The sequence below is a fragment of the Limulus polyphemus genome, unplaced genomic scaffold (assembly GCF_000517525.1).
Source record: "Limulus polyphemus unplaced genomic scaffold, Limulus_polyphemus-2.1.2 Scaffold1792, whole genome shotgun sequence".
Lineage (NCBI taxonomy): Eukaryota > Metazoa > Arthropoda > Merostomata > Xiphosura > Limulidae > Limulus > Limulus polyphemus.
Genome location: NW_013667402.1, coordinates 169686 through 181648, shown reverse-complemented (window position 1 = coordinate 181648; position 11963 = coordinate 169686). Strand labels below are relative to the sequence as shown.

The 11963-nt window shown below is 34.4% G+C and overlaps 1 protein-coding gene across 1 annotated transcript in view; it reads right to left on the bottom strand.

The window, feature by feature from the left end:
- The window catches only part of LOC106464954 (ras-related protein Rab-22A-like), a 35674-nt gene that overhangs the window by 13715 nt on the left and 9996 nt on the right, over positions 1–11963 (bottom strand). Inside the window, exon 4 of the mRNA XM_013925127.2 lies at positions 4785–4866. Coding sequence (XP_013780581.1) covers positions 4785–4866 — 82 coding nt within the window. The remainder of the gene's footprint in view (positions 1–4784; positions 4867–11963) is intronic.

The following is an 11963-nucleotide window of genomic DNA, read 5'->3' as shown; positions in this document are numbered from 1 at the left end:
TTCCTTTACTAGATGGAGGTCGATCAACCTCCATGGATCCTGTCCTTGATTGAGCGGGCAGATCTCTGTCATCAGAGTGAGAATCCAATAACTGAGGACGTGATCGAATGATCATCCTGCTTTTAGGGGCCAAAGAAAGACCCACACGGACACCAGAGGCTGGTGACAAAGGAGGTTGACCCAGGCAGTCACTGGAAGGAATAGTGGGGACAGAGATTGGAGTGGACGTAGACCTATCAACTGTATTATCCATGGAGGGCAGAAAACCCCTCACATGGCATGAAAAAGACTCAGATGGAGGCATGGAAAGGTCCATCTGCACTCCCACTGTAGCAGTGGAGCGTAGTGCAGTGGCATATCTCCGAGATGGAATAGGAAACAATAGCTTCCGAGCCTCAGGATAAGAGATGTTATTAATAGTCTTCAAATGCTGTACCTCTTTCTCCTCCACCCACTTAGGGCAAGAATTAAAGTAAGAGGGGTGGGAACCACTACAACTAACACAGTGAGGGCCCAGTTTGCACTTGTAGGCAACAATGTGTAGCCAGGGAAATAATAAGGTGACAGATCTGATGGGAAGAAAACATGAAAAAGGTAACAATCATCAGGAGAAAGGGGAGACATATACAGGGTAAATTAACTAGCAAATGCAACCTGGAAGGGTAAGGAGAAAAAGGTCATGGAAGAGAACATGGAAGAAACAAATGGACTCAGGAACCATGGAAAGAACCAGTACATGTCATATACTATAGAAGAGCCCTGTCGAAGCAAAGGAGGCAAGCAGGATCAGAACAGTCATAAAAGTGGGAAAAAGATGAAAAGGAAAAAAATATGTGAAGGGAGAACAGCCAAAGTCTTGAGCATAAAGGAACAATCAGGAAAAAGGAAACATATAAACTATGAAAACAAAAATTCAGCAAACATCATTTGTGAACACATCAGAATGACAATAGTTGCACACCAACAAGAAAAGTATCAGGGATGTCAAGGAAAGGTGATGTAAATTTAGAATACAAAGACAAAAGATCAAATGTAGGATGGAGAAGAATGTGGAGGATCACATACAGATGCAAATCAATGGAAGCAAAGCAGGAAGGGAAAAACGGAAGTAACAAAACAACATGGATAAGACTGGCAATGGAAAATATAAACAAAGTCGGTAGACCAAAAAGTGGCAGATAACACTGTCTTATAGCCCACAACAGAGGAAACCAAAATACCCCATTCAAAATTCCAAAGCAAAAAGGATGGTATGTGAGGAACCAGAGGATGGGAAGGACAGTAACCCCTTAGGACAAAACAAAAGTAGTATGTGTACCATGTATATAGGTAAACCACAATGGAGGAAAAATAAACAGGACAGAAAACAAAGGAAGCTACATGCAAAAATATGGCCCTGAGGGACCAGACAAAGTCACATGTGAAGACGGAGTGCAGGTATGGACAGATGATGGATGCCAGAGTGTGGCTGATGGAGGAATGTTGGAGATAAAGGAAGAGAAAGGGAGGTGACATCAAAGCAGTGGAAACCACATGTGAGCTGGCCAATATACAGCCACCAGCAGAACATGACATGAAGTAGTCTGAAGTATGACAAGGACACGCGAGAAGAAATGGATAGGAGGATATGCACACAGGTAACAGCCCAACCAATCCTGATCGAGCATCCAAATCTGGGACATCCCATAGGGCAAACAAAACCCTGAAAACAGGTAGATCTGAAGACCACTCCAGAAGGGAGAATTTTGTCAGGATGGGATAACCAATTCTGGGCACTCAGATTATGACATGCCAACAAAGTGATAGGATGGCAGTGGACTGTTGACCAAGTGCTTCTTGCCCAGTGATGTACAAGACTACCAAAGAAACTTTGGAGTGAGCCATTAACCAACTGGCCACTAGGAGCCCACAGGAAGTAAGGGAAAGCTCAACATACAGCAACTTCCAAGAGATTGATATGGAGAGAGAGTACTTGGGAAGGGACCATAACCCTGAAACCTCCTGAGTGTCAAGATACACCCAACCAGAAAAAGAAGCATCCACAAAAAAGGAAATTCTGGATGAGAAGGAGGAAGAGGAATACCCACAGTAGTATTATGTGATCTAATCACCAGTCAATGTCAGTCTGTAAGGAATGGGGAAGGGTAAGAGGGGCATTTAAGGGATCCCAAACAAGGCTTCATTGGCTTATCAAAACTCACTGACAATGATACATAAAGTTGCAACCAAGAGACATGAGGGCTTCTCTCGAAGCCCTTTTCCCCAAAAGAGGGAGAACCTCTGATGCAATAGAAGAACAAGAGGATGAGATGCTGCATACAAGACATTCCATAGCTCGCAACCGAAGTGGAGAAGATAGGGCCTGATAGAGGAGGGAGTTGAAAAACACCTTGAGGTGAACCAAAAAAAATTGTGTGGGTGGGAGGAAAAAGTGTTCCATTTTGACACTCCAACCCACTATGACAGTGTCCTGGAGAATAAACTGAGGACATAGGACTAAGTCATCTTGTGAAGAAAAAGAAGCAGCCATATGTCCATAGAACGGTGGAAACAAAGGCTCCTGGAATGAATCAGGTGGGAAAAAAAAGAGGATTCCAAGGAGAAGGAAGGGAAATAGGATTGTGAGACAATGGGGAGAAAAATGGAAGTAGAGAACCAGACTTACTGAAATCACTTTCAGAAGCTATGGATTGACCACCCTAAATGTGAGCAAATTGAAGAAGGATGGCTCCCCCACCAGCCCTGACCCAAGAAGGGTGGTCAGAGTAAGACAAGTATGGGAAAATGTAACCAAATTATCAGGGTCCGATCCCCACTAAGGGAGAAGCAACACTAAATGCTGCGAGTCCAAATAAGAGAAGTTTGAATGATTATAATCAAAAACATGATCATCCACAGTACATGGATGTTGAGGCATACAGATTCCCAAATGCAGATGTTCCCCAAAATGACTCTCATGAACACCAATATCAAGAGAATGGGAAATCACTAAAATAATGACCCAAAGGCTACTCCCCACAAAAGTAAGGTGTGAAACATAGGAAATGGGAGATAAGGACAGAACACAACATATCTGAATTATCAAATACACCAATAGGAAAAATGTCTGGGCAAATTCTCCAAAACAACATGCGATTGAGAAGCATACTTAAGAGGGGGAAAAGGGCTGTCCAAATCTTAAACTTCCTGATTATTGAAAACCATGATAGGACAATCATCAGTTTGATCTGATTGTTGCATGAAATTGGTTAACTCCCGACAAACCAGAGACTTCACTTCATGAGTTGAGAATCATGGAACTGACCAATTTGGCATGGTCAGTAATTCCACTGCAGCAGTTGTAGTCATGACCACCTGAAACTGTGAGTGCATAACTCATAAAATGGAAAGAGGAGAGAAATAAAATAATTCATATTTCTCTACAAAAGAGAATGAAAACAGTAAAACACAAAGTAATTAAAGTAGTAAAAAAATTACAAAAGGAAAAACTTGTCTATTCAATAAGACTGCCAATCGAGAAGTGATTAACAGCTGCAAGGCAAGATTAGAGATGGCGCTAGTTATGGTATGAGTAGCATCACACTCTTATTCATGGAGGGTTTGCCTGTTAGTATGCAGAGATAAGTGGGAGTATCAACGAGCGTTGCAAGCAAAAATGTGCACAGACAGAGGGCAGTATAAGTCAAGAAGAATTTTTGAAAGTGGAGGTAAGATGTCTTATTGGAAATCTACACTATTATCCATACAATAGGGTCATTCTGCTAGTAACTAAATAACATATGAAAATTTATTTTAATAAGGCATAGGAAAATATTGTAAAAGAACTTTCTTTCCAAAGTGGTGGTGTAATCTAAAATATTTATATTAAAATCTAAATATAACATTCATACTTATTTCAGATTTGTTGATTATTACCAGTACTACTCGTCTCTAAATGCTTTTTTAGATTAAAATACTTAGAATGGATGGAAAGGAAACTTGCAGAGTCTACAAAAAATTGTCTTTTTCTTCTAACAATTTAATTTTATATATCACAACAAAAGCACCAAAAAATGCCAGATTTAAAAAATGAATGCCATAAATGGGAATCTGGGCTGTCACATTTCATTATTTTGAGCTGTAATTCATGAACTGTTCATCCTATGTACTCGTGTTATGTGTTGCATTAAAAATTACTTTTGTTCAGCATTGGATTCACATATTTTGCTGTCAACCTCATCAGCTCCTTATTCATGGCATTAAAGTAATGAAAACAAAACAGTTTCTAATCTCCAACCCTTCATATGGCATTGATCTCTGGGGGCTACCCAAATAACTCTATGAAATTTAATTGAAATTGGTTCAGTCACTTCATCACAACAACTTGTGACACCAGACAGATGGAAAAATTACTCTGCTTTATGTATACAGTTTGTTAACAACTATGAAATTGTTACAATGACTAGACCTGAATGGAAAACCCATGACTCATATACACAATATAAATTCATTAACCTACTTTTGTTAGTCATTACAATTGAGAATAATTAACAAGGTAAGGTATTGTAAATACTTAAGAAAACTGGTTATCGTTTTCTAGTTTTTGATGCACTTGAAACACTTAAAGCATTTCTTATGAAACTTTACAAATGGGATTTATCAATATTATGCACCAGAAACCTTTTTTATATCTTCTATCATGATACCATAAAGCAACAAGAATACAACATAGAAAAGTACACATGTACAAAAACATTGTGTACTACAGGATATCAACATGAACTTCATAAAAGTTAAATACTTGCCCTCTCCTGGCCAGCAGTGTCCCAGATGTTAAACTTGTAAGTGTGACTATCTTCATGAAAATTTTTTGTCATAAATGAAGCACTGTTAATAAAAGTACAAAAATATTATTAATAATATATGTTTCAGTCACTATCACAATTCAAAATTCAAACACTTAAATGAGAGATTGTATTTTTTTTTATTTATCATCAATTATCCTCTGAATACTTATTTATCCAAAATGTAGGCAAGACCAATATATATTTTTTATGCAATCAACCTTATAATCTTAACAGCTTTGAATAAAAACATGAGCTATAACAATTAAAAGATTATTTCAAGTATAAGGTTGGTAACATAAAAAATACATTGACCTCAATCTTGGTCTTGACAAACACAGTCTAAGTTTGCTTGATCTTGGTCTCACCTACCTGGTCATGATTATATTTCTGGTATTTTTAAGTTTAGAGCTTTTTTATTATTTGTGTCAACTGAAATAAAAAAGTAAATCCTACATATTTATGAACTGTACATGATTATGCAAAATACTTCAAAGTATTTTGGTGTGATATTTATGCAGCCTTGTTAGCTCGTTAAAAGGATCTGGAATGTTTATAGGTTTTAAAACTCCCAACTCCTATTTAAATTTATCATAAAGCTTATTTGTTCTTGTAGTTAAGCACAAAGCTACACAATGGGCTATCTATGCTGTGCCCATCAAGAGTAATGAAAACCAATTTGTAGCATTATATGAACACAAACATTCCGCCGAGCTGCTAAGGGGGGGGGGGACTATCACAAAGTGCTGAAGAAGTTTAGCAAGGAGTTTGTAAGATCCTTAACAGTTATTTCTTAAAAAGTACCCGACATCTTAAAAATATTTCAAATGATTGGAAGACTGACAATGAATTTTTTTGAAGAAAAAAAGACTAAATGTGTATGAAACAAATTAAAACTATTAATTTAACCTCTGCCATTAAGATGGAATTTATCATCATATATTAAACTTAAAAAGCTTTTGTAGAAGAAAGCATTTTTCTTGCCTTTTAAGCTTATTATCAATTTCTTTTACAATTTTTTTGTTTCTGTTGATGGAATCACCATGTTTAAAGTTTATCTTTATTTTCAAAAACCTTTAGTAAGGTGATGCACAAGATATTATCAGAAAATTAGTTTTGCATAATTCAGCCCTTAACTGTTTCGAAATGTTTGACTTTATTGTGAAACTAGATGAAAATCACTTCTTCATCTGTCACTTTTCAGCAGCATCACTTCAAAATAAATGGTATAATTGTTTACATTAATGGCATATAATGTGCATGTGTACTTCATTATCTCACTTCCTCTATCAGTTGGTATACTAAACTTTTTGTAACATACACTTGTAGTTTGACTATCCATTTGATCAAGCACAATGATAATTTTATTGCATAAAAACAAATGTATCATGATACTGGGAGGATAATGCATACACATGAACCACTTGAAAATTACAATAGTATGAGAAATGTAAAATGTGGGTTATATTATAATTTGTCTCATTTTGTATAAAAAAAATATTTTATTACTTAATAATAACAATACATTCTCATACCAATGATGTTCAATTTTTGTCTTTAAAACATATAACATCAGTAAATTATTTGAATTAATTACTAGGACATTCCTCAACGTTAAAAATATTTTTGTATTGTTTGGTTTAAATCAACACACAATAATATAGAATTTTCCATCTCAACAATGTTTTAACTTCTGGTCTTGAATCATTATCTATTCTATCAGTTGTAATGCAAAGTATTATTTTCTTATATTCTTAGTTTTATTTATAAATGTTAATGATTTTAGCCTAAAAAGCAGTCAAATCTATGAAACCAGTTTTAAAGATTGTGTTATAAACAATTTTACAAGTTGAAAGGGAGAATAAAACAAGTTTTTTCATGAAAAAATATGTAGGTTACTCTGTGAACTATAATATCCACAGAAATGAAATACGACTTGTTAAAAAAATGTCCTCATATATAGTTCAGCAAGTGTAATATAATCTCACTGCAACACATCATTAAAATTATTACATTTATATTTATACATATTATAGCTGCCTGCATTTTTAAATACACAATGTTTACACTGTTGGCAAGAAAAGTCTTAATGCCACATATAGCTCTTCAAAAATTGACTTTTTATATATTATATACATGTATATACAGTATATAATCTTTCTTCAATCCTTTATCTCTAAAGTAGAAATATCCATGCTCATTATCTTAGACATTTCTGAAGAGAACCCACTGTACTGTGAAGAGTAGTGTGAAAGTGTTCTAGTGTTAACCAATGCAATCTAGTCAGTTGCCATTGGCCATGTGAACATAGGTCTCAAATTATATTTAACTCCACCTTTTGCAATTAATCAAGTAGATGACAATACTCACCAATACTAGGGATTGTAGACTCCAGGTCAATCACTAACTACAATACCAGAAGACCATGTAACTACTGTTGAATAACAAAGGACAAGAATGAGGTTATGAAATACAAATGGGATACTGAAAAGTGCAGAGAAAAAAAAAGCCATTTTCTGCAGCTTCCTCATATACTCCACTAATCAAATTCTTACTGAGAAAGTCAAAGACACCTGAGGATCAAGGGCTTGATGTGAATGACAAGTTTGCAAGTAAAGCATCAATGAGTGGATCAAAAGTGGCATCTGAATGGGGCTCTTCCTCCCCAGATACATATTGAAAGGTCTGTTGTAAGTGACTAAGAGATCTCTGATACTGAACATAAGGACACATTAAATGATAGTAAGTATGTGAGAAGGATGTGGTATTTGAACTTAATACACAGGAACTGTATCCAACAGATTCCTACCTTGTTTTTAAAGATCAGCTTCAGATGCATGTAAGTGTCATCATGTATGCTCTAATCCAACTTAGCCCATGCTAGCTTGGCATTAAAGAGAGCTATTCAGACTTTCCTTATGACAACAATAATCGATGAGTTAATGTTTGTCATATAGGCAAGAAACAAGTGGCAACTGTACTATAGATAGTCACAAAACAGTTTACTCAATAAAGTTAGGCCACTTATATTGCTTCTGTTGTTGACTTTTTTTGTAGACAGAAAAAGTAAACATTATTCTGACACTTGGGTTAATCCTAATCACAGATTTTCATATATTTTCATAAATATAAAAATGGATAAAAAAAGCATGAACAATTCTTAATTCCTTGCAAAGCTGAAAAAATGCTTCTCATGACTAAGTACTAGAATAACACAGATCACAATGTAATTGCACAGATGGTAAAAGCCAATAGAGAATACACAGTGAAGAACTGTCAAAAAATGAAAAAGCCTGAAAATACTACCGCATTCTTAACCACATAGAGTTTGGCCTTTAAGAAGCCATATGGAATAAGCTGTATTAGAGACATAAACTAACAAGGGCAATTTTCTGGAACTGTTAAAACTAATGTTGAATGATAACTCTTTTCTTGGACCAGCATTTGAAAATCTTTAACCTAAAGCAAACATACCTAAGCCACCACACAGACAATGAGTTAATATCATCTTTCTCACACAAGATACTTTAAAATTTATAGTTAAAAAGGTCAGGCATGCATTTTTTTTATTGGATCATGGATTACACAATTGATATTGCCAGTGTGGACCAGTTTTTCTTATCACTGGGGTATCTAACTAAAAAAACGGCATGGTGTTGAACACAATAAAATTTAATAAACTGCTTAGTAACAGTGCTGAGGCATTTTATGACTTACTGATATGTAACTTAATGTAACTTCATACATGGACAAACTTAGAGCCAGGACTATGTCTGCCCACCTTATAAGGCTCTAAGCAAGATTCAAGGAAGGCTGTAGCTCAAGGGCAATGTTTGTTCATTTCTGAGTTTACAACTTGATTTTGATTCTAACTGATGGAGACTCTGCTTCCACCAGCACACTAAACTCTATAGAAACTACTACTTTCTGAAATCAAGTGTGCTAAGAAGTATAATTTTGGAAGAAGAATATAAAATGCCGAATGGTACTGTTTGTACCTTAAAGAGGTTGTTCGATACAAGATTGGCATCAAGAAAGCAAGCTGACAAGGCAGTGCTGCTGAGGCTCAGGGGTTGTTTGAATTTAAGTTTATGTTAACCTTTTGGAACATTATCTTGAAAAAAAAATGGTTGCCTTATCAAATTATCTTCAACCAAAAATCGACTGACCTAAATACATCCCTCAAACTCATTAATACCTTTGTTACAGAGATAAAGATGTACACTAAAAAAATCCTTGAATGAGCTGGAGATACCCCCAAAGGTTTTAACCGCAGAGTTTTATACAAAAGAATTGTATCAGAAGCAAAAATAAAAGATTATAATGAAATGGCTTCAGGAGAGTTCATTACAAACAACATAGAATGTTTCAAGGTGGATACGTTTTATTGTGTGATAAAGTACTATTTTAATTTATTTCTTAAAACTAAAAGTATTTTGACCTTCAGAGTAACAACAAAGAAATTCCTGGTGCTTAATCCAAATCAATGTTTTAACTCAATAGAAAAAGTGAATAATTTGCATATTCTTAGAGTGACTATTTGGTAGTTGATGATATAACTGATGAATATTCTTGTTTTTGAGGAAACTACAAATATCTCTTTACAGGCCAGGGTGATACAGGTCTTTTCAATAATGACATTCTTCCTAATAGCAAATAACATAAAATGTACATTTCCCAACTAGTGCATTTTGTATCAAATTTATTTAACCATACCAGTAAGTACCACTCAATCAGATAAAAGCTTAAGCTGTCTCAGGTTCATTAAGAACCCCTTAAACATGTCTATGCACAAAGACAAACTTTCCACTTTAGAACTTTTGTATACTTAGTGAAACACTTTTAAAATCTTGGCTAGGAAAATGTAATAAAGAAACTTGCAAGCTCTAAACTAGGCACATGCAACTTCTTCCAGGGCGTGGGCCAGATTGCAATTTTTAAATTTAAAAAGACTGTGATTTTCTTATCTTTTAAGAAATCATCAAGAAGAGAGAAAACTACCTTGCACGCCAGATGCAATCCGTGGGCCATACAATGCACATACCTGCTCTAAACAATAAAAAAAGTTCCAATAATTGAAATACAGACTTAATCCTTTAAAAAACATGTCTATTACTTTTTATATTCTCCTTACTCAAATGTTTTCTTTGCCTAAGTAAGTGGATAATAAAACTGAATTGATTTTGCGAGTTTACAACTTATGTCAGAGAAGTTCAAGTAGAGGAAATTAGGAACAACAGAACTAGCTGGAAAACTTACCCAGAATGTGGGGCTAGTTATTTATTTTACTGTTACCCTTCATCTTTGTTGTAAAGGAAAATGTAAAGAACAGGAGAATATGTATGCCTTTGCACTCCATCCGAAGTAACACTGTAAAAATTAGTTTGTTGCCATCTAGTGGCACAATATTTATGGCCTTAAAATTCTACTTTATGTACTATGCAGCAATTGAGTACTTCTGCTAGATCTGTCTCTACATTCACCAACAAATTAAAAAAATATATTTTATCAGTGGGGTGTCCCCTAGAGTAAGATTTGCATTACCTAGCATGAAAAGCTAGTTCTGTCTCTGCTCCAAACAAATTCTCAGAGTTGGTAATACAGCCAACATCCTTCCCAATGAAAAATGATGAGAAAACATAATTTAAAATCTCAGCAATCTCAAAGTTTAACTTCCAATCTTACCTTCTGCTTATCTTTAGTATGTCTAAAGAAATCCTTATTGTTAATTCTAACAATATGTGCCAACTGTTATATAAAAGCCCTTTTTGGGGGGGATCCTAATTTCTTAACTCTTCTATAATCCTCTAAATCTTCCATCTTGGTTGCTTGTTCAAATTTTTTAAACCTATAATATTTACCTTTAATTTTCACTTGTGTTTCTATGAACTGATCTATGTCTATTCTTCGTAGCAGTAGTTCTTTTTTTTTTCCTAGATGGAACATGCCCATCATAAATTTGAAGCAGTTTATTTTTTAAGATTTTTTACATTTCTTTGAAATTCCCTTTAACCTGCCTGGTCAATCAACTAAGGTTAACTCTTACCTCATGGCCTCAAAATTAGATTTTGAAAATTACGAATTAAATTAGTATTTTTCCTCATATTGACAAACAGAAAGACATCAAACCTAATTATATATGAATGTTCCCCTACTTGGTTCCTTCACAGTTTGGTGATGATAATAATCTTAAACTAGTTTCAGAAACACTTGCATTCCTTGTTAGACTCCAAGTACTTCATTCTCTATATCTGAAATTAAAATCTCTCATGCTAATTACCTCCTTGTGACAAGTAATTCTATTCTCACTCTAAATCTGTCCATTAATTTATTCTATCTAGACTGATGGTCTATAGCAATTACCATTATTAGCCTTCTATCCTTATATCCACTAACTGAAACCTATGTAGATTCAACTTTCCTGCTAAATATCCTACATTTCAAGAGGCTGCAACTCCTTATATAGTTACCTTTCTATTTTAAATAATCTATCACTGTTGAATACATAGGTCTTGCAATTATATCAAATATGCATGTGTTCAACAGTTGACCATATTCAAAATATAAGTGTTTACACATCATTAGCTCATGTTATGAGCCTTAAACAAGAAGTTCTAAATTTGTCAAATTTTTTGTACCCTGTTACACTGTCTACATTGAGGACTTTTTAAAATTAAAAACATTTTATTAATAAGTTAAACAATATTCAACAGATATGACCTTTCTGAAACCGAATAATAATTTTCCTCTCCAGGCTTTTAATGTATAGATAGTCTGAATCAAAGAACAGTTTATACAAGAAATGTGGCCTATATCATCATACATTAACCCTTTCAGCATGGGCTTGGTCCCTGGGATGAACCTCAACCATTTTGTGTTTGTTATAGTTTTTATGTTATAACTTAACTTAGTAAGCAAATGTTAATGAAATTTGGCAGATTATCAGTAAACATTACAATGCTTTCATATACAAAATATCAATTTTTTTTATTAAGTCTTAAGATTTGTAAAGCAATGTTTTTCTGATGTCTTTTTTTCTTTTTGCATGTTGCCTATCTATCATGCAAAGTAATATTCATTTTAAGATTAAAAATACTTTTATGTATGACAAAATTTTGAAATTTCACATGCAAAATCTAT